This window comes from Malus sylvestris, chromosome 9 (assembly GCF_916048215.2).
Source record: "Malus sylvestris chromosome 9, drMalSylv7.2, whole genome shotgun sequence".
Classification (NCBI taxonomy): Eukaryota; Viridiplantae; Streptophyta; class Magnoliopsida; order Rosales; family Rosaceae; genus Malus; species Malus sylvestris.
Window position 1 is genome coordinate 7,938,758 of NC_062268.1, and position 22,903 is coordinate 7,961,660.

Below are 22,903 nucleotides of genomic sequence, written 5' to 3' on the forward strand. Positions count from 1 at the left end.
ATTGTACCCGACTAGGTTTAAAATGATCGAAATAATTTACAGTTAGGAGAAGACAATAGATTGAACTCCTACACAAAATAGGAAAATCCAGTCTAAACTTAATTCCACTAGAAGAGGGTTTCTCTCAAGTTACTAGATAATAGTCTTGGTAGCTTGCCCCGTAGTGGATTAGTGACATGAGATTATCTCTTCCAACGAGAATAGAAAAAGGAGATTACTTGAACACCAAGAAACTTACAAACTATAAATAAATAGAACTCTTAAAACACAAAACAAACTCATCGAAAACTTGAACTCTACGCTACCTTGATCTTCAACTTTCAAAATTCACAACCAAGCCAAACCGATCGATCAAACAACCAACAATGGTGTTGGCGGAATTAGGAGGGAGCATATCCCGTGCCCTCCAGCAGATGATCAATGCGACGGTGGTCGACGAGAAGGTCCTGAACGACTGCCTCAACGAAATCAGTCGCGCTCTGCTACAGTCCGACGTCCAATTCAGTCTCGTTCGCGACATGCAGATCAACGTTAAAAAGAATGTCAATCTGTCCGATCTCGCTGCCGGTCACAACAAGCGCAAGATCATTCAGCGAGCCGTGTTCGATCAACTCTGCCAAATGCTGCAGGATCCATCGGGGAAACCCGATCAGCTTGTGCCGAAAAAAGGGAAGAAACCGAGCCAAGTTGTAATGTTTGTTGGTTTACAAGGGTCTGGAAAAACCACAACGTGTACAAAATACGCGTATTATCATAAGAACAAAGGCTGGAAACCTGCCTTAGTTTGTGCAGACACATTCCGAGCTGGCGCTTTCGATCAGCTCAAGCAAAACGCCGCCAAGGCTAAGGTTCCGTTTTATGGAAGTTACACAGAGACGGACCCTGTGAAAATTGCGGTCGAAGGTGTGGAGAGGTTCAAAAACGATCAGAGCAATAGTTTTGATCTCATAATTGTTGATACTAGTGGGAGGCACAAGCAAGAAGCTGCTCTTTTCGAAGAGATGCGTCAACTTTCCGAAGCAATCAGTCCCGACCTTGTTGTGTTTGTTATGGATGCAAGTATCGGACAATCTGCATTTCATCAAGCTCAAGCGTTTAAGCAAAGCGTTGCGGTTGGAGCTGTTATTGTAACGAAAATGGACGGTCACGCAAAGGGCGGCGGTACACTCAGTGCTGTTGCAGCGACAAAGAGTCCTGTTATATTTATCGGAACAGGAGAGCACACGGATCAGTTGGAAGCCTTCGATGTGAAACCCTTTGTCCGGCGTCTGTTAGGCATGGGGGACTTGCCTGGACTTGCGAACAAGATTCGCGAAGCTGTTCCGATGGATCAACACGAAGACATATTGGAAAATATTTTACAGGGTGGATTTACGATAAGGACCATGCAAGTGTTGTTTCAGACCAAGCTAAAACTCGGCACACCTAACCAGCTCGCTTCGATGCTCCCTGCAGAATGTACGAGCCGGTTATTTCCTGCAGGACTCGGCGATGATCAGGAAAATCAGAACCAGATGAAGCAGTTCTTGGTCATGATGGATTCAATGACTGCTCAAGAGTTGGACAGCCCGAACCTAAAGGTAAGCGAGTTGCGGAGACAACGGATAGCAAGGGGTTCTGGTCATGAAGTTAGACAGGTAGAAGAGCTGATTGAGGCGTGCAAAGCTGTTAGCAAGAATTTTAGCAAGGGGAGAGCGCTGCTCCGGAGTTTGAACAGCGGCGACATGCGAGCGGTAACCCGGAATATGAGTGGTAATCCGCAGCTGCTCAACCAGGTTGGGGGCACGGGTGGTTTGAGAAGCTTAATGAATCTGGGGAGGTTATAACTAGTACCGTTTTGGTAAAAATTAGAATGGATTTTTGTGGTGTTGTGGCTTTTAGTTTATTAGACTAATAACCGTTGAACATTTGTGCCCTACTCTTTGTTTATTAGGGTGTTGCACTGCCTCCTTTAGATATTCCCACTAATTAATCAGTTACATGTGACTTAACGGTTAGTCTACCGATATTCCTCTTCACTTTTATTAGTGTTGAATGAAAATCCCACATTTTTAGTGTTCGAAACTAATCATATTCGAAACTCTTAAACTCAAAAATTCCGAAAAAGAAACCAGACCAATACGAAATATTCCAATGAGTTCGATCTTAAAAGAGATTGTAGCGAATGTCTGCTAAATGATGGCGAAATTCGTAATCCAAAAGTAAAAAATTAAAAGATAAACAAATAGGTTACAAGGCAGCTTTTGGAATATGGAGGTTGACAGGAGGATCGAGGGACGAACAAATCCTCATAATTTTGGCTCGTCTTGCAACCGGTCTGTCGATTCATAAACATTCAGCAGCAGAAGCCTTCTTGAGAGGATTGTAGACGCTAAATTCGCCGAAGTCCCTCCTACCACTGGAAAAAACAGTGCCGATTATCAACCCCTTGGCACAAATGAACAGAATTTCAGCAGCTAAACATAATTATAAAGAAATGGCATGAAGCATGGACAAAAAGCAGAGGGAGAGATGACGACGACGATGTGATGGTGCCGCTGACATGCATCCAAAGCGGCATGCCAGCGCTAATTTCCATATGTGATATACTTAGCACTACAAGAATGTACCTGTGCGTTATATCCCAGCCGGCAGGTAAAAAACGAGGATGAAGAGATTCAACGAATACTTGTCTCCACCTTTGACAAAATTGAGAAACGCCATCTTCACCATATTCCTTTAGCAGATGATCCACAACTTGCTTGCCATGTGGACCATGTCCTAAAAGTGACATTTTTGATCTACGTTTACGGTGGGAAGTCGCACCATATCCGGCATGACTAAAATCAACTGATCCGTTCGGTGTATCTCTCTCACCATCAGCATTTACAACAGATATAAACTGACTATCAGCAACTCCACTTATATCTGAGTTCATGTTCTTTTCAACAACAGCAAAAGCTTCTTCTTCAGTCCCCAAATCAGCATCCTTCAGCATGAAGGCATCTCCATTTTCTGTTCCGGTATATGCTTCTGCTTCAGTGGTGCATGAATCAAGTAGAGTATCAGCTTCCGATGCGTTCACAATGGCAGATGTGTACATGGTAATTGTAGTTCTCTCCTGCTCTGCATCTGGTTGAATAATCCCCTTAGAATGCTTTAAAGAAAGTCCTTTCTTCTTCTCAAATCGTCTTCTCTCGTTGGGACTCATGCCAACCAACAAAGCGTTTTCTAAATCTTCCTCAGATATTTGCCTCCCTCCATAATACCTCATTACTATCTGCAAAGCGAATAAGATTGAATTCACACACATAAGCTCCTAAACTAACAAACCAACAATACTACAAACCGCTGATGCTAAAATCACACACCAACAGTAGTAAAACATTTGATGTCAAAACTAACGTAAAATCATTACAAAAGTCAATACCATTGTGATCATTTTCTCAAAATCAAGGGCTTAATATATGCTCATGTACCTCTGTCAGTTCTTCACGGCGGCTGGATGGCATTCTTGGTCCATGGCGCAGAAGAGCCATAGCAGCAATGCGCAATTGTAAAGGAGATACACCTGGTTCCTCAGAAGTTGTTTCTGGAACAGATGATTCAGATGTAGCCTGAGATTGTTCTGAGTCAACCACTCTGCGAACAAAAAGTGGAATCCCAAATTCTGCAGCGATATGTTTTTTATACTTCTCAGCAGAGGCATGAGCAATTTCATGACAGTCCACACATAGTAGGACAATATCATGAGAACGGTGGCTTTTCAAATGTTCAGGGAAGTGCATTCTGTAGCATGAGGGAATTATTCGGTAGCGTAAGTAATGATTTCTTTCGCCACAGCTAACACATATATTTTTCTTACTTTGAATGTAAAAATCATTGCCTTCATCTTCTGGACGGCCTTTGGGCTCAAAAAGAAGCATAATTGCAGGTGGATTTTCATCAACAAGTTTTGCCAAATCCTGCCGAAGATACCTGTAAGAATACAACATTGACCATATCAAATTCAACACATTTTATGGTAAAATGTTTTTTTTGAGATATGATTGCTAACCATTCAAGCTTCCTGCGGTCACAGTAACAAAGCAACCGGCCATCATCTGCATAGATCCTGCAATTATGATAAACTGGAGCTTTACAAGAAAATTTTTGAACAAATAGCTGCCGAGACGACTTTCGAGCAACTTGCTTTGAATTTCTCGACCCATTTTTTCTAGAAGTTAGTGGCACTTTCATATTACACTCTACCAGTAAAGCATAATTGAAGATGGACAGTGGGCAACTCCCATTTGGACCCAGGCAGTTTTGAAGAATCTTAGAAAAGAAATTATCAGGGTTGCCTATTTTGTTATGGAGCAGATGACGAAAGTCATCCAAATGACTGTAAACGACAGGGGATGGAGATGAGAGGCCAGAACCAAAACTTGAATCTGCATTGCAATCAGCTTCAGCAATGGTGGTTAATATGTCTGCAGGGTTCGTTGGAGCTTTGTCTGCAAGGGCAACAATAGCCTGATCTGATATTACATATCTTAAGCTCTCATCGTGTACACGAGCCTGGAAAGGAAGCAAATGCCAGGTGATTGCTTAAGTATCTAGAATGTGATCTCAGTGCACTCAGGTGCAACGTTACAAGATCAAATAAAAAACTATTATGACCATAAAACCCAATGTACAATTGAAAACATGGAAACAAGAATGATATGTGTCTAAGTAGCACGAGATAAGTTAATTGAGAGCAGGTTCATAACTTCGTACTGTAATGTCATTTTTAGAAAATTTCAAAAAAAAGAAATACATATATATATACACACACTTTCAGCATCATCCTTTGTGGCAAATTTTTGGAAAAGGAACTAACCATCAAATCTCTCCATGCACATAATCTGTTCACAGCATCCTGAAACAAAATACAAAGTTTTGCATAAAGCATACTTATTCTAATTAGTAACACACGTTAACAGAAAGTGCAACAGAAGAATACAAGAAGCGTCCAAGAACCTAGAAAAAAAAGTTAGGAGAAGATAAATTCTAACAAATTAACCAAAGAGGCTGGCAGCACCATAGTAGACCAAATCATGGAACCGCCTCAAGGGCTGTCCTCTCAATTCTAAGATGAATGCTTGACCACTTAAAAAATCCTAACGTTCTTCTCAACCCAAATGCCCAAAATAGACGCAAACAGAACATGATCCAGAAAGCTTTCTTGGTCCTTTTAACAAACCTAACGTGCCAGCCTAATAAAGGGTTAGTGACTGAATCCTAAAATCACCCAAGACACCCCAAACAGTCAATCCAACCCAGCCCCCATGAAAGATAAAGCTCACTATGGGCAATGCAAAGACTTGGGGGAAACCAGATTCCAGTGCACCCTTGCATTAATATAATTTATTGAATATATGCAACACTTGCAACCGCCTCAAAAGTCAAGAACATCAAAAGAAGCAAACCTGGACTTCAGGAGAAACTGATGAAATCCCTCCTTGGCCGTTCAAATGACGGCTAAAAATTGATGAAGCAGCAGACTCTCCAGGAGAAGCTTCTATCTCTTTAGTGTACAGTTGCAAACATATCGAGTTTGAACGCCGACTAGCCTCGAGAACAAAATGTAATTTGTCATTGGGACCGTTGTTTTCTGATACAGTGAGATATTTAGACTTTTGATGCTATGACTATTAGAAAGAGACAACATAGTCTTAAAATGCTATCCACTTGAAATCATGGCTAAGCAAGAGTTAAGTACCACATAACACATGCAGTGTGTTTTAGTTTAGCTCATGCTAAATAAGATTAGTAGAAAATTATCATCACAAATAATAAACTTTATCATGTCACACAGTCACACCAATCCTATGAATTTTTCTAATCAAGGTTTCCAATTCTTAGTGGGAAAAGGCTTTGTTGTTGTTGTTGTTGTAAGGTTTCCAATTCTCCAGATAGAAATGTTCACAAACGTCCACACATCATACAATGTCCTTCTTTTACTTAAGAATTAAAACTTTCATCACATTCTGTAATTTAGGTTATGACCTCTCCGCAGAATAATATTCACAGAAGCGTGCACGTGGACATACAATGATTCATGTATCATCTTTAATTTTTCTTATCTGACCATTCCAACAAGTGAAACGTCAAAGGTCTGAAAAGCAGCTGTTACACAAAGAAGGAAGGTGTACCGTTATCCAGCATTTCCAGCTCAGCAATTAAACTGCGTGCAATATAGAGTAGATAGTGCGCATCTGTACGAGCATATTGTACCATTTCAATTGACAAGGGGCGCTGTCTCCAGTCTTCACGCTACAAACCAATATGAGAAACAATACGAACCAATGTCAGGTCTACCGTGAGAATGGTTACATCTAAAACCCTTATTCAGAAATCTCCATAGCATTTCAAAACCAATGTGAAAATGTTGGTCAGAACATGGGTTATTACTAAATATATGAAAGTGTCATTTAAATACTCAAGCCTGAAGAAATGTTAAATATTTGCTTTATGTATTAAAAAGAATCATGAAATCAGAAGCCATGTTGACCAATTAGTAGCTAGTTATAAGATAACGGCAAACAGAAAGAACATGAATAAAAAAGCCTTGAGGCCAAACCTGTAACAACTTGTTAGTGACTACTCCACAGTAAGATTCAAGCAAATACGCCAGTGACTTCTGCGGCTTTGACAAAACTTCACAAGCCTGCAGTGTAATAATAAAATACGAAAATGAGTTCAAAACAGATACCAGAGAGTTGCTAAATCATCGCTCTCTTTCTCTCTCTATCTCTCTCAGTTGATGTTTATATAATGAACATGTCATCCAAAATAACGGTATACAGACAGCTAACCTTTGCGGTATCAAACATATTAACAACATAAATATGGAAGTCCCTTTGCAGCCAGAGAACATCACTATCCGCCCCATGGAACACCTACACACGTCACATAAAATTCCCATCATCAACAGTACTCCAATCACAATCTACCATCATAATACTACACATTACAATATACTAATACATACTCACACTTTTGTAGCCAAATCAGTAACATATGCACAAAAGAGTAATTACTATTTTTACCTTACAAATACTAGCATCAGCGAAAACCGGCCGTAGAAGGCTTATGCAATCATGCAGAGCAATCGTGTCCACCAAGTAATCTTCCTTCTCAGTAGAAATCTAATTAAATATTACCAAAATTAGAAATGCACACACAATTTCACACCCAATTAAATTCCTTTACCACTGATTTACCTGTATTAGAGCTGTAAAACCGAGAAAAGACCGAAAACTATGCTGCTCCGTATCAACAGAAAAGACCTTCTCTTTGTTCAAAACCTCAACGAGTTCCTTCAACTTCGACTCAGTCTCCACCCAATCATACGACTCACTCATTTCTTCCAAACCCCCCACATTCTTCTCTGTAATTCCAATACATTTTCGAAACTCCTCAAGCTGAAAACTTTCCACCAATCCCGTGATTTCAGCCTCATAAGGATGCGAATTCCAGTTCTTATCTATCACCAAAACTCAAATTTCACTAAAGTTTCTGAAAATAAAAAAAAAAATCAATAAAATTATGAGTGAAACCAAAGTTATATACCTTCCGGAGAACCATTCAAGTTCAGATGCTTGAAGGGAGAGTAGGAATTGTCAGCTAAAACTCGCTTGAATCCGTACTGCAGCTTGAGATGATCGGCTCGTAAATAACATCGACTTAGGGGGCAGTTTGCGTTCCGGCGGCGTCTCCGGTGCCGCGCAAATAAGAAGACGGAGAGAGCTGTCAGAGAAGCGAGGGCGACTACTGCAATCTTGAGGTTTCTTCCTTTCGCCTCCATTTTTGTGTTTCTGGAGCTTTCTGTTTAGCTCGATGGAAGCAGAAGAAGGAAGACGATTGCGGTTTGCGGCGGAACGGTTGGAGAGGGGGGCTTACGTGGCACATTTAAAGAACCCAACGACAGACCGTTTATTTGCGAGGCAGTCCGCACCTTTTGAGTAATACGACGAGTCGTTCTTCCGCCATCGGGCTTCATTGCATCCGACAATGGTCCATTGGGTCGTATGGTTTATGTGTACTGAGTCTGTATTAGGGTTTATTGCATTTTATTGGTCTGTTAAAATTTAAAATTATTTTTCGGTACAATTCATTGATTATGATGCAATAAGTTTGAAAAAGACAGTTGAAAGCCGTGTTTGAAATTTCTTCGATGATATCAGAAAAATTAGTGAAGATATGGAAAGGGGAATGTCATCGATCTTTTGATATCTCGGTTAAATATCTATAAAAATGCCATATGACATTTTCCAAATTTTCATTTCAAATTTCCACGTTTTTAAGCAAATTTTCATTATTTACATGGAAAGCAACCGATATCTATGTCGATAAATCCATCGAATTTTCACAAATTTGTATATTGATATTACCAAAACCGATATTTTAAACACTAATTGAGTAATAAATTTGGGAAATTTAAAATGTGGGGTATTGGGACTCGAGAGATTAATGTAGAATCTCTCGTGTTGCAGATCTAAAAGTGTTAGGATTCATATATAAACAACTATATCACACAACCTCTATAAGCACTTAACGTATACACAAGGGCAGCAATTTGTTTTTTTTTCTTCCTTCGATTCATTCTATGTTAAATTGTTTATATAAACATATATATAGATGTTTTCAACCGAAAAAAAAAACATATATATAGATGTCTATTGTATAAAAACACAGATTTAGGGTTCAAGGATAACAAGCAAAATACAATCATGATGAACTTTATCAGCCTAACATGGTACCAATAATACTAATATTGTTCTCATCTTAACCACCTATCGTAAAAATTTAGATGATATTAGGTGAGATATGTCAACCGAATCGTCAACTCATGTTATAGTTTTTAACACATAAGAAATATACACCATGTTATAAGTAATTTGTGCACTCTTGCCTTCCTATATTGCATGACATTATATTGTTGTTTTATTTACACTATTTTGCAATTCTAATTCTCGAAGATACCAAAACCAAAAGCAAACTGTCAACAAGGGTTGGGAGGGAATAAAGGGAATTGATTACATGCAGATGGCACATGTTTTTGTATGGGCCTGCAGACAGAAAGCGGTGGATAGAAGACGATGGCTCAATTTAGAAGGGACATACATGCCTTCATGGGCCGGCCGGCTGCGTATGAGAGAGAGAGAGAGAGAGAGAGAGAGAGAGAGAGAGAGAGAGAGAGAGAGAGAGAGAGAGAGAAGGTGGGAAACTAGTAAGAAGGGAATTGACATTTTGAAATGGATGAAGGAGAGTTTGTAGCTTGTAGTATGGTTTGGATGATACATATGAAATGAGAGCTAACAACTCCATTTCAGCTAAAGTTGGTGTATTTAATAATGAAAGCACAACTACTAAGATTGGAATGAGGATCCTCTCCGGATCCTCAAATGTTATCCGTTCATCGTACATCGTGCGATTAGTTTTCATCAGGTACTATTCATATTTTAATTTTAAATAAAGTATTTAAAATAATTTTTTGCTGCACGATGTACGATAAATGGATACGATTTGAGAATCTCCAAGATCCTTACAAACAGGATCCGGAGAGAATCCTCATGACTAAGATTGCACTATCTTTGTTTGTTTTTTTTTTTTTTTGGTAAAAATTGTATTATTATATTTTTCTTGCCGGCAGTGGAGACTTTTTGAAACTAAAGACTTTATAATGTGTTGGCGTGTGAATAATTTTTTTATTGTTGACTCTATAATAGAGCTCATATGCATTTGTGGTTAGAATCATACGTGCGTGAGGATCTAGTCTAAGCATTCCTATTATGAAAATGGAAGTCAGAAAAACTTTACATGTCTAAAATTTGAATGAACTAGAAAATGATTTATTTTTAAATTGTATGGAATGCTAGAAACTGTGAAACAACAACAATTAGGGTTAGAGATGATGAAATTAAAATTCGGTTTGAATCTTGAGTATGACGTGGAAAAGTTTAAGACGATTGAGGTTACATCATTCTTTATATGCATTTCCAACTAGATTTAAGAGAGATACCATGTTAATTCCAACCAGATCAAAATACCAGGTTAGACATATAATAATGACCCTGAAAGATAGTTTAAGTTGCTAAAAAAATATGTCAACCATGTATATCAAACTTGAACCCTTCCTCACGAGCCTGTCATGTTATTCATATACGTGAACAATATATATCACGCTCACAAATTAAATCAAACTAGCAACCAACATCTTGGAATGACGAACCTTTTCCTTTATTTTTAGCTCTTTTGAGGTGGTAAACAAAATCTTGTTTCCCTCATTTGATGTAAAAGCTAATCAGATTTTGCTTAAAGCCATAGACAATGGCAATCATACTCTTATCATAAGCAACCTAAATGGCACATCTCCAAGAATTCAACAAAGTACCTTCACTTGTACGAAAAAGGTCATCCCATAATGATATAGCTAGAGAACATATAAAATAATGCTATAGCTTAGCTTCCTTTGCAAATTGGCAAAAATGGCAGAAAGTATAATTTGGTACAGAAATACCCTTTGGCTTCATGATAAAGGCTTGTGTAGTTCTGTTGCATTTGATAAATGGGATGCATCAGCACCAACCAAGCTTGTGTAATGGCAGCTTTGGGTTGCTTAGAGTTAGAGAGAATATATGAACAGTACTAGTGCTGCTGTAAAGCGACGGGGAATCCTTTTCGAAGCAAACATCTTCCAACCGATTTCAACAACGCACCTTATTTTCTTTCTTAATTTGTAATTTTTATACATGATTTTTTTAAGTTTGGTTTTGTTCACAATTTAGGCTATTAAAATCGTGAATCTTTTAATGGTTTACGGACTACTTTAGAAGATGATCGATAAATATCTTTGCAAGTCCAAATTAGTATATTCTTGATATGTATGAATTTGCTAAAAGTTCAGATGATGGATACATGATTTATTAAGTTTGCAAGTTCAAATCCTTCTTGTTATGTTTGGATTTTGCTCCTTGCATGTTCACCCAAAAAGAAAACGAATGTTGAACTTTAAGTCCAAATCTTATCCAAAATGCCAAAAACAAAAGAAATATTGGCGCTCTTATTTTTTTTTAAGAGAATAATAAAACTTGGCTTATTAGCATATGGTTGATTCACTGTTTATGGAAGTAATAGATGAATATTTTTAGAACTTCGAGTTTATCTAAACTTACTAAGTTCTAGGTTCTGAGCTTATTAAATAATTGGTCCAAACCAAACCGCCCAATATGAAGACTTCCAACTAAATTGAAACTTAGCTCTCAGTTTCTAGTAATTAAAAAATAATTGAATCCAAGTGCAAATTATAATTTGAGGGCAAATCCAAGAATCATTATCCCAACACATTAATTAAATTTAAACCCAGCTACTTAATTAAGTTAATTTGCCCTCCTGAAAGAAGCAGAGAGGATGTCCGGCCCTCTTTAGTGACCAAGGAATCGTAAAACTTAACGTGCAAGTACTCAATAATACCACGTGACACGTGGCCCTAGTGCCATGCAGACTTTTGCAGTTTCCACGTGAGTTGGAGCACCACAAGTCACATGATTAATCGACATGGTTAAGGTCCTACTAATCATATCGTGCCACGTAACAGGGTGCTTAGATCTGATCACGTGCACTTGGCAACCTTTCCAGCCCAGCTTGTTGCCTTTGGCTTCCCTTTATGTGTACAAACCAGGTTCTCATCATCAGCTTGGGAGATTCTCATATTTGTTAAGTGTCTCTTCCTAATAGGATTATAAAATAAAAACCCTCACAAATCTCAAATCATGATTCATGAACCACGAGTAAAGAGGCTTTTTTATTTGTTTCAAATATCCCTCCAAAAGTTAATTCTTCGATTCGAAGTTTTTTTTTTTTCTCGTTATATAATTTTCTTCAATATTACGTAATATTAGATGATACGAGAAATGAATGGATGAAATTAAATATGAAATATTTAAATAGTTGTGGAAATCAAATTTAATATATCATTGAATGATACGTAGTATTGAATTCTTACCTTCAATAACTTTTAATCTGTTAATTAAATTTGAGAAATGTTTGTGGTTTGCTCTGCACTTAATCAAAATGGTGTGATAACTTTTATGTTATTAGATTTAATCCTAATTAGTTATATATATAGTTCAATAACACTAGAAACATCATCTTACTATAATTGTGTTTATATTTGTTTTGCATAAAGTCTAAGCATGGATTAGTCTGTACCTTAATTAGGGGTGTAATATGTTGATGTAGACTTGTAGTACTAAACTACAAGAAAAAATGACTTTCCAGACTAATTTGATTTTCTGTCGGCTAAATTGTTTGTTACGTCGACTAATCTTTTGCCCGATGAAGTACTTTCGTGCAAAATTCCAACCAATGACATCCATAGTTCGTGGTCATTTCCTTTGAAAAGTTATGAGTTTAGAATTATGTGTTGCAGGCCCCATTTCTTGTAAAGATCACATACGTTGAGAGAGTTAGAAAATGTATAATTTGGTGGATTAATTAAGAGTAATTATCTACTAAAGGTAATCAAGGTCCTTAAGGCCAATTCTCAAAACAATATATACTATAACCAAGTTTTAATTAAATTTATTATATAACATTTAATTACATGTATACTTAAAAAAAACATAATTGTATTATGATATATAAATTGTAAAATAGAATGACATATAGATTATAAAGTATTAGAACATATTGAAAACTTGGTAGACAATCATATCATGCGTGTTCATCCTAGTATTGGACAAGTCTCTTATAATTTATTAAAAAAAATGCAAAATGAAAGTTATATATTTTATGTCTAAAAGGGCGCCTAGGTGGGCTAGGCGGGGTAAGCAGGAATTTTAAGAATAGTGAGTATAATACATTTATTCATATGCCCTTTCCTTTAAAAACAATAAAAATAGCATTAGATGCAATGGTTTTAAGAGGTAGGGGTTGTCCTTTTACATCTTCGATGTGGATTTTGTTGAATTTTCATGAGCTAGAAGTTCTTCTTGTGATATTAGATGATACGCAAACATTTTTGTAATAAACTCTCTAAACATGTGGAATGTATTACTATCATATATTGTGCATTATTTAGTTGTTCAAACATCGTAAACGATTTATAAGCACCACAAGTGGGGGTTTAAATATAAGAACTGTTGTTAATTACTTGTTAACATTTTTGTAATAAACTCTCTAAACATGTCGACGTGCTATTGCGAGTTGCGAGTCCTAAGCAAAGAAATGGAATCAAATGTTCGCCCTATCTCTCTATGTACGTATTTGTCTACTTGACTGTATTATGGGTAGCGTCCATGGTCAACTCTACTAAGGATCACTAGGTAGGATGCTTGTAACGCTATACTTCTTGAAGAATAATACTTGCGTCTTCCTACAAGGGAATGCACATATTCCACTTCTTTTGAATAAATTATATTAATTGTATGAATTTTATAATTGAAACGTTCACTACTTAATCTTGATTTGAAGATCATTCCTACTAAAAAACATCTGATTTGAAGATCATTTAGTAATTTGAAATGTATGGAACAAATCGATGGTGTGAGTACCAAATAACATATTTATGATGAACCATCTATTTATTTGATATATTTGAATGACTAAACGATTTCTTATTTATTTATTTATTTATTTATTTATTTTTGTAGATATGATTTTCAAATGAAGATTAAGAAATTGAATGGTTCTGGTTATAGAGTTTAGACAAAAAAGATAGTTATTTGCAAAAGGTGGGATACGTGCATTCGGCATTCCTCCATAGGGGATCGCAAGTTTTATCGATTCTTGAATTATGCTAGTAAAGTCGTCCAAGCATACGTGTAGTTTGTACATTAGTTGGGAGTCAATCATGCACGCGTTGACGTTAGTAACACCATTACTCTAGATTATATTAGCTACATAATTATCCAACTATGGTTCAAACATTGTACCCAAACAGTCACCTATGGTTCAAACACTGTACCCAAACAATGAAGCAAAACTTTAATGAGATAGAAGAACCAAACCTAAGACCTAAAATACAGAAACAAATACTTTTAATTACGTAAATTACAAATCTTTTTTAATTTGATAACATAATATGCCCACAAAATATCATTCATTACCTAGCTACCTACAATTGCAAATCTTTAGAAAGTTCATAGAAAAAAGGCTCTCATCTAGTTCAAAAGAAACCATCATACACGTCTCACAAAGTGAAGTGTGAACCAAAACCCACATTTTCCCATGTGACAACCAGTGATGAGAACATGTCGACAGTCTGCATGGCCCTACTCCCACCCAATATATATGTGTAGTTGGAAGAGGAATAAACTATTAATAAGAACTCAAGCAAAATTGAGAGATAAAGAAAACACATGTTGAAGGGTAATACTGTAACTGTCACTCAGGTCATTTAGTCTGACAGGTACTGTTTGGTAATTTAGGTTTAGGGCCATTTAGTCTGACAGGTACTGTTGGTCATTTAGTCTCCCTTCTGTTCAACGTCCCTTGCCTGCGAAGTGGAGTTTCTAGAGAGAGAGAGAGAGAGAGAGAGAGAGAGAGAGACTAGAAGAGAGGAGAGCAAAAGGATAAAGAAAGGAACAATACAAATGACAAGTTGATAAACAGAGCACTCTACTTTCTTCCATATTCTGCCCTCAAATCTTGTACCTCAAAAAAGCTCACTTTCGAAAAAGTGCTTCTTCTTCTTCTTCCACATTCTTTCATGGGTTTTGCTTCAGAAAGCTGATTGTTTTGGAAGCAGAAGAGAATTGGGGAAGAAGAAGAAGAAGATGTCTTGGAAAAGCAGAGGAGGCCCATCATCATCTAGAAGTTTTATTTCTCAGAAATGGACCCTTTTTCTCTGTTTAAGCTGCTTCTGTGCCGGAATGCTCTTCACCAATAGGTACTGTTTCAATCAGCCACTTCTTTGTACTTGTTTCTGTAGTGGGTTCGAGCCAGTTTCCTAGAGTGGTAACTCAATTGGAAAGTTTTATTAGAAAATTTTCTATTTTTAGATCATGAACAAATGGTCGTTATTGGTTTTGATGCTGGATTTGATGGGTAGTGCTATTCACAAATCCCGTTTTACCTTCCACAAAGCCTTGTCCGTTTTTGTCCATTGATCTTTCTTCAATCCTTCAATCCTTCAATCCTTCAATCCTTCAATCCGACGGCCTGTGTATTGTAAAATTAAGTGTCCTTTTATATTTGATAAATTTGTTATTTTTGTTTTAATTAGTTGGATGATTCTGAAATTCCAGGCTTTTATATGGTTAATTATTTTCTGAATTTGATTGAACATGCATGAATTTCTTTGGAAACATTTTCGTCAAGTTTAATGATGAAACTTTTGGTTGAGATGTCATGAAGTTTTTATGGAAATTTATGTGGCGTTTGCAGAATGTGGACTGTACCAGAAAGTAAAGGTATCACACGAAGAACAGCTATGGAAGAAGAAAAATTAAATTTAGTTTCAGAGGGTTGCAATCCGAAATCTGTAATGTTTCATCTCTAACTTAATTTCGTATCATCGTGAGATTTGTTATTCGCTAATGTATTAAAATTTGTATATCAGGTTCCTCATCTGAAGTTTTCTTTTATGTTTACTGATCTGGTTCTTTTAGTTGAATCAGAAGGAGGTGAAGCGCGAAGATAAAGACATTTTTGGGGAGGTTTATAAGACTCATAATGCTATACAGTAAGTTATGATTTTCGGACAAGAACATAATGTTTCGCGATTTTGGTTGATTTCTAAGTCTTCTGATCAAAAACTTTATGTTGTGTGTTGAAATAGGACATTAGATAAGACTATTTCAAATTTAGAGATGGAGTTAGCTGCAGCAAGGGCAACACAGGAGTCGATACGTAGTGGCTCTCCTTTATCAGGTGACTCGAAGACTGATTCAACTGGGAAGAGAAGGTATCTGATGGTTGTTGGAATTAATACTGCTTTTAGCAGCCGGAAAAGAAGAGATTCAGTTCGTGCTACGTGGATGCCACAAGGTACATAAATTGATTCTGTAATGTCTTCGTTGTTGTTTTCTGTTGGATTTTTTTTCACATCCGTTGTCTGATTACTCTTGCTTGTGCAAAACATGAATTATAGGCGAGAAACGAAAGAGGCTGGAGGAAGAGAAGGGCATCATCATTCGCTTTGTCATTGGTCATAGGTGAGTATTTAAACTTTGTTCTTGCTAGTTAACGTTAAATAGGAAGGCTTATCTATTGTGGTCTGCTAGAATATAATTCGTCACAGATGTAGTTTAAGTCATTGATCTGGTAGGCTGCAGTTCATGCATTGGTTCCCATTCAGTTATAGCTGATGGAAGCCAAGACTATGTTTCCCCCATTTACAATTTATCACAACTCCGTGTCGTTGAAAACCCTTATTTCATAAAAAGCATGAAATGCTAGTGTAGGTAATTGAAAGGTATCCATGTAATCACGAAAAAAAAAAAAAATTCTTAAGAGTCTAAGATCAGTGTTTGTGGGTTGTACTTGTACATGTACGGAGTGACAGTACATTCTCTATTTCTTTCTCTCCAGGTAAAAGAACTTTCAAGCCTCCATAATCTAGATGCCTTGCTAGGTTCAACTTAATTTGCACTTAAAATTCCTAGGTCATGGGATTATTTGGATAATTGAATTTACAAGTTATTTCCGTTCCTTGTCTAGTGCCGCGTCAGGAGGTATTCTAGATAGAGCTGTTGAAGCAGAGGACAGAAAGCATGGAGATATCCTGAGGCTGGTAATGTCTTTTAGTCGTTCTTCTGTTGTTATTGTCCTCTTCGTTCCACATGTGTATGCTTGCAGCTCACTTGAGTCTTGAGCATAACATGTTCATCTCTATGCCTCTTTCGCAGGACCATGTTGAAGGGTACCTCGAATTGTCAGCCAAGACAAAGATTTATTTTGCTACTGCTGTTGCTACGTGGGATGCAGATTTTTATGTCAAAGTTGACGATGATGTCCACGTAAATATTGGTAATTTAAGATTTACTTTACAATGATCAACATTTTTCATACGATACCGTTGTGCACGATGACATAAAAGTGAAAGAACTAGGTTTCTTTTCCATTTGAGAAACATAAGGATACAATACAAGCTTTACAAAATCGGTAGCCTATTTCAAACTACTTGGGTTCTTCACCCTTTGTGAAAGCCTCTTATGTTCGTTTAAGCTTACAAGATCTTACTGGATGGCCAACTTGCATGTTGCGATTTGGCAGAGCAAAATTTATTAGTCTCACTGAGCCCATCTTTTCAATTTTCTGCAGCGACGCTAGGAGAAACACTAGTCAGACACCGAAAGAAAAAGCGCCTGTACATTGGATGCATGAAATCTGGTCCTGTTCTAGCACAAAAGTAAGCCAGTACTTATAATTGTTTCTTTTATTTCTTGTTTTTCCTTTTGTGTTCAGATAGTTTTTGAGAAAGTAAACTGACTTTGAGTTCTTGAATATTTGATCATACAGGGGAGTGAGATACCATGAACCTGAGTATTGGAAATTTGGTGAGCCAGGAAACAAGTACTTCCGTCATGCTACAGGACAGCTGTATGCGATATCAAAAGAGTTGGCTACGTATATATCAATACACCAGTAAGTTTCCGACTTTATGTGAGGATGGATTTTGAAATACATAAAAGTTTGTTTTTCTCTTCTTGCACTTGTGGTGCTCATTTGTATGCATCTGTCAGGCATGTCCTACACAAGTACGCTAATGAGGATGTCTCATTGGGATCTTGGTTTATTGGACTCGATGTACAGCATATTGATGATCGGAGACTATGTTGCGGCACCCCACCCGGTAAGTCTTCCTCGTTCAAAATTACCATGGTAGTAATGATTGAAAACAAAATGGCTTAGTTTGTGCAGATTTATATGAAAAAGCAGTAAAAAATATACATGCTAATGCGATTATCTGCTCATTTTCTAGAGGGTAAACAACTATTTGGTTAATTTGTGAAAAATAAGAGTGGCCTATTTGTTACATTCTAGGGTTCGTTAATTCTAATGCAGACTTGTTTGCTGCAGATTGTGAGTGGAAGGCGCAGGCGGGCAACATCTGTGTTGCTTCATTTGATTGGAGCTGCAGTGGGATTTGTAAGTCAGCCGAGAGAATCAAGGAAGTCCACCGCCGGTGCGGGGAAGGCGAAAACGCCTTGTGGAGTGCTAGATTCGAATAGGCAGCTCGAACATCTTCCAACCTAGGGAAGATTTTCGAGCTTAAGTATAAAGGCAGGTGTTTTTTCTTAGTTCATTTTCCTCCTGTATTGAGTATAGAGAATTACAACACCAAAAAATAGAGTTTAGAGAGAGAGAGAGAGTGTGTGTGTGTGTGTGTGTGTGTGAGAGAGAGAGAGAGAGAGGTTGCTGTGTGGACCATCTCCATTTTAGTAGAGGATATTGGCCACAAAGCAGCTGCTAAATTGAAAATTGAGGGGTCCCCAACCCATACAATTCTGAGAGGCTTGAAGAACCAAACTGTAAGTTACAGTTCTTCTTCTATGCCTACAGTAACAAATGCAACAATAAATATGCAAATCTTTGTGGGAGCTTTTACAGCCTTTCTTGTACAATCTTGTTTCCCCTTGGTATATGAATATTAACATACATATTACTTTGCATTGATGTCTTTCCCAGTTATCTTGTGACTCATCTGACACCATCCGTGGCTCCACCGCCTCTTGTTTTTGGAAGTCTCTTGCATGTCGCCTACGGCAATATGTATATCGCTGTGTGAGGTAGAGCACTCACACGGCAGGAATATACATCTCTTGTGACACCCTAGTGTGTCTCTTTGTTCTGGACAAAATGCTTGCAATTGTTGTAATGTCTCTCTATCTTTCTCATCACATGATCAAGCCGGGAATAAACCCCTTCTCTAATTCGTATTTACATAAAAAAATCAGACGTCCAAAACAAAATCGAACAGGACACACGAAGGACTAATTAGTCCGGCAGTCTCTTTGCAAGTTGCCACACCCTTGAAATGTCGCTCTCATGCCTATCTTCTATGGTCAAATTGATGCTTCTAATTTTCTTTTTCTATAAAGTCAAAAAGATCAATCTTTCTTTGGATGCTAAGGCCATCTCCAACCGAAGGGTCTAGAGGGCTAGATGGCCAAAAATAGTTTGAAAATCGTTTCCAACCGAGGGTTAGGCTAAAGGGCTCGTGGACCCCACGGGACAAAAAAGGGCCAAAGGGCCAACTGACTGGCCTAACCCAGCCCCGGGCCGGGCTATAATTTCAAACACAACGGCTAGCTGACGTTAGTTACTATTGGATTTGAATTTATTTTTTTTTTCGGCCAAATTTTTTTTTCGAATTTTAAAAAATTCTCTTTTTTTTCTATAAATACGTAAGCCATTCCTACACCATTTGACACATAATTTTCACCATTCCTACACCATTTCAATTCTCATATTTTCTTATCTCTTCAAATAATATTTCCTTCAAATTTTTCAATAATTTTCAAATGGCCTCATCTACAATGAAAGGTAGGGCTTGGACCCGAAAAGAAGATGAAGCTCTTTGCAGGGCTTATAGATGGGTCTCAGAAGATAGTGTGAGGGGGACTTCTCAAACAAGTGAAGGTGTTTGGACTCGTGTGTCCAAAAAATACTATGAGTTCTACGAAAGCACCACTCCACCGAATACCTGAAATTACGAGAGTTGTTCTTCAAGATGGAAGAAACATCTTCATCCACGTTTGAATAAATGGCATCAAGCACCGTTAGTAGCTGCAAGTAGACATGAAAGCGGCGCCAATTACTACGACGAAATAAGTGTTTTCACAATTTATTTTAAATATTTAATTATATTACATTCAATTTCATAAATTAATTTCCTTTAATTTTTGTAATTATATTTAATTATATTACATTTAATTTCATAAATTAATATCCTTTAATTTTTGTAATTATATTTTTTAGGTATGCCAAACGGAGAAGTTGTATATGGAGGGCAGCTCAAAACCCTTTATGTTTCATGTTGTAAAGGGTGAGTGTTATTTGAAAATCCATCTCAACATAGAGTAGGTCCTACACCGGTGTTCAGAATTGCATTCTCAGTTGTAGATGGGGATGAAGATGGATCTCCTATCATTCAAGAAACAAAGGTAGAAAATCCATCTTCGGGTGAAGGTTCCATGCCTAGGGCTATGGGACGAAACATGGCCTGAAGGTTGAAGGAAAAGGGTAGGCAAAGGATGATTACGCCGCTCAACAGGAAGTGGCAGCCTCATTGCGATTAATGGCGAAGCAAAATGCATTTGCCGCGGAAGAAAGGAACCGTAGGCATGAAGAACGGGCCAAACAAATACAAGAAGAGATGGATGATAGGAATATGCAAAGGAACACTTCGGATTACACTCTAATGAGTAAGACCTATTTTGATAGGAAAAAGAGGGAAATTATGGCCTGGCGGCAGTTGTTTACCTCCGACTATACTCCTACAATGGCAGATGATGAAGATGATGTTGATTATGGACTTTAAATTTAAGTTGTTATAGTTTTTAAATTTTAGTTGTAGTTTTTAAATATAAGTTGTTGTAGTTTTTAAATTTAAATAATAAATTATGTTTGGCTCTATGACCCTTTGACTCTTGGTTGAAATAATTTTTTGTCACAGGGCTATGTTTGGCCTTATAGCCCTTTGGCCTTGGGTTGGAGATGGTAAGAAATATACCCATGCACTGTTCATTAAAATATTAATTTTTTGAAGGGCCAAATGGCTAAAACGAGCCCTCTAACCCTCTTTCGATTGGAGATGGCCTAATTAAGAAAAAGACAGAAAAATGAAAACGACTTCATCTGCATCATTACTAGAATTAGCAATCACCCTTGCCAGGATTTTACAATAGGAATTTTCTTGGTTGTTGGATTTTTGGCCGGACATCGATTTTTCTAATATGCACATGCAACGGGATTCGCGATCGTCAGATTCTTGGTTGTTGGGTTTTTGGCTGGATATCAAGCCCATCAGTCCTCTAGTACATATCATACATCAGAGCATAATATAATTATTTTTACAGTACAAGAGTTTTTCTATAACCAAAACCAATTGTGTTCCAAACTAACAAAACAGAAGGCAAAAAGTACAGTTCTTTTCTTCATTAGAAAGTTAGAAACTACTAGGATGTTGTCCAAAATTACAGCTAGTTATGCCTACCAGGGCCGGCCCATGCCCAGTGCAGGCAGGGCGACCGTCCAGGGCCTAAAAAAATTAGGGGCACCAAAATTATTAAGGTGGTATATTTATATATGTTTTTATAAGAGTATAAATTTATAAAATTTGGTTCAAAGACACAGAAATTTAACTAGAAGTGGTGGTTTGTCATTTGAAAATAATGAGGAGGTCTTGGGTTAAAAACACCATGTGTGCTTAATTACTTTCTATTTTTTACAAATTTCTTTTTATAAGAGTATATGTGAACATGGAAAATTCCTGAAACGAAAGAGACAAGAACGAAAGTGCACAAACAAATATTTGTATTTTGATGATTTTGGGTTACAATCTCTCTAATTTGATCCTCTGATTCGATCTCCGTAAGGTGTGTATTTATGGATGTGCGATTGATCCAAGGGCCGTCAAGGCTTGATCTTGGATGAACGTTCTTTAAGGGTCGTGGGCTTGATCTTTGAGAGTGGATTTGAGCGGATCTTCAAGGGCTTTTGGGCTTGATCTTGAAGAAACAGTGATGAACAGATCTTCAAGGGCTTTTGGGCTTAATCTTGAAGAACGGTTGGATGTATGTGGATTTGTCGACGTTGTTGATCCAAAGGGCTGTTGGGGCTTGATCTTGGATGAACGGATGATAAACGATAGTGCTTTCTTCAAGGGCCGTCGGGGCTTGATCTTGAATTGGTGGAAGTTCTTCAAGGGCTTTTGGGGCTTGATCTTGGAAGAACGATGAACGAAGAACGAAGCAGGCTTTCTTGATTCTTCGGGAACCTGGATGCTTGAGAGCTTCGGAGTTTCAGAGCTTCAGAGCTTCAAGGTGTAATCTGAATTGGTTCCCAAATGAATGAAATGGGCTTGTATTTATAGAATTTTCCAAGTCCTAATTTTGAATATAATATCCCAGATGAAATAAGTTGTTTCTGCCAGATGTTGACATGTGTCCTATTTGATGACTTTTCCAACTCATTTCAATTTTCGTTGAGTCGCGCGCTACGTGTAAAATTTATGTAATACATGAGCGTTGACACTTTAATTTATCGGTCAACATTTATTTACCGAAATTTCGATGTCTACAATATAAATTTATAAAATTTGGTTAAAGGATCAAGTTTAATTAGAAACAATGATTTTTGTTGTTTAAAATTAACAAGAGGTCCTAAGTTCGAAATGCTATGTGCATGTTTATTTTTTTCAATTTTTACAAATTTTTGTTTGGTTGTTAATTTATTTTTAGTTACTATCTAGTAGTTATGTGGGTTGTTATTTTTATATATTCGTTTTAATTCAAGTCTAATCTTCAACAAAGAATAATACGTAAACTAAATTTGCAAATTATATGACGTGTCATCAAAATGTTTAATTTAGTGCCCATTCATTAATAATACATATCAATTAAAGACTCGAAAACATCATTATTTTTTAGTCCCATATTGACAAGGTTAGTAAATAAGAAAAAAACATCTCACGATTTATTCAAAAACACATTCAAAGTTCAGATGGAAAACAAAACTCATCATCTATCTACTTGTAAGCCCGAAGTTTTTTTGTTTCCCTCTCTCAATACAAAATAAATTAGTCTTTATGTGTTTCTAAATTATTGAGTTTGAAGTGTTTTTCTAAGTATAATTTTTTCGATGTCTTATGTGTGAAAATAAATAATTTTCTTACATGAAGTTAGGGCATTTTTTTTTACGTCGCCCCGGGCCTCAAAAATCTCTG

The 22,903-nt window shown here is 37.1% G+C and overlaps 4 protein-coding genes across 6 annotated transcripts; 3 read left to right on the top strand and 1 right to left on the bottom strand.

Moving 5' to 3' along the window:
• The first annotated feature begins 12 nt into the window (after nt 1-12).
• Nucleotides 13-1,829, top strand: LOC126583341 (signal recognition particle 54 kDa protein 2-like). The gene has a single exon (XM_050247692.1). It carries the CDS (start codon nt 366-368, stop codon nt 1,824-1,826), a length of 1,461 nt encoding a protein of 486 aa, XP_050103649.1. The 5' UTR covers nt 13-365; the 3' UTR covers nt 1,827-1,829.
• Nucleotides 1,830-2,126: 297 nt separating this feature from the next.
• LOC126583340 (protein RRP6-like 3) lies at nt 2,127-7,900 on the bottom strand. Of its 2 annotated transcripts, none has more exons than XM_050247690.1 (12): nt 7,579-7,900; nt 7,230-7,492; nt 7,056-7,154; nt 6,822-6,905; nt 6,587-6,673; nt 6,159-6,279; nt 5,433-5,617; nt 4,844-4,882; nt 4,037-4,539; nt 3,459-3,957; nt 2,610-3,259; nt 2,127-2,398 (listed from the first exon to the last, which is right to left on the bottom strand). In XM_050247690.1, exons 1-12 carry the CDS (start codon nt 7,811-7,813, stop codon nt 2,326-2,328), a joined length of 2,838 nt encoding a protein of 945 aa, XP_050103647.1. In that variant the 5' UTR covers nt 7,814-7,900; the 3' UTR covers nt 2,127-2,325. The 2 variants fall into 2 exon arrangements, with proteins under 2 accessions (XP_050103647.1, XP_050103648.1); XM_050247691.1 differs by having other exon boundaries at nt 2,127-2,427.
• Nucleotides 7,901-14,349: 6,449 nt separating this feature from the next.
• LOC126583342 (probable beta-1,3-galactosyltransferase 2) lies at nt 14,350-18,626 on the top strand. 2 transcript variants are annotated; one of them, XM_050247693.1, is made up of 11 exons: nt 14,350-14,899; nt 15,397-15,493; nt 15,621-15,694; nt 15,791-15,999; nt 16,103-16,166; nt 16,672-16,744; nt 16,860-16,980; nt 17,275-17,362; nt 17,473-17,598; nt 17,697-17,806; nt 18,034-18,626. In XM_050247693.1, the coding sequence occupies exons 1-11, from the start codon at nt 14,787-14,789 to the stop codon at nt 18,183-18,185; spliced, it is 1,227 nt and encodes a 408-aa protein (XP_050103650.1). In that variant the 5' UTR covers nt 14,350-14,786; the 3' UTR covers nt 18,186-18,626. The 2 variants fall into 2 exon arrangements, with proteins under 2 accessions (XP_050103650.1, XP_050103651.1); XM_050247694.1 differs by having other exon boundaries at nt 14,351-14,899; nt 15,630-15,694.
• Nucleotides 18,627-19,720: 1,094 nt separating this feature from the next.
• On the top strand, nt 19,721-20,595 carry LOC126633744 (uncharacterized). The gene is given in 3 exon segments (XM_050304314.1): nt 19,721-19,739; nt 20,008-20,199; nt 20,202-20,595. Coding segments are annotated over 3 exon segments (507 nt in total). The 3' UTR covers nt 20,498-20,595.
• Nucleotides 20,596-22,903: the final 2,308 nt, after the last annotated feature.

Coding starts and splice junctions, on each gene's coding strand:
- LOC126583341 (XM_050247692.1), top strand. CDS start 366: ATGGTGTTGGCGGAATTAGGAGGGAGCATATCCCGTGCCCTCCAGCAG.
- LOC126583340 (XM_050247690.1), bottom strand. CDS start 7,813: ATGGAGGCGAAAGGAAGAAACCTCAAGATTGCAGTAGTCGCCCTCGCT. Junction 6,906..7,055: donor CTGATGCTAGTATTTGTAAG/GTAAAAATAGTA, acceptor TGACGTGTGTAG/GTGTTCCATGGGGCGGATAG. Junction 4,540..4,843: donor GTGCATGGAGAGATTTGATG/GTTAGTTCCTTT, acceptor CTTCCTTTCCAG/GCTCGTGTACACGATGAGAG.
- LOC126583342 (XM_050247693.1), top strand. CDS start 14,787: ATGTCTTGGAAAAGCAGAGGAGGCCCATCATCATCTAGAAGTTTTATT. Junction 16,167..16,671: donor CGCTTTGTCATTGGTCATAG/GTGAGTATTTAA, acceptor TTCCTTGTCTAG/TGCCGCGTCAGGAGGTATTC. Junction 16,745..16,859: donor ATGGAGATATCCTGAGGCTG/GTAATGTCTTTT, acceptor CCTCTTTCGCAG/GACCATGTTGAAGGGTACCT.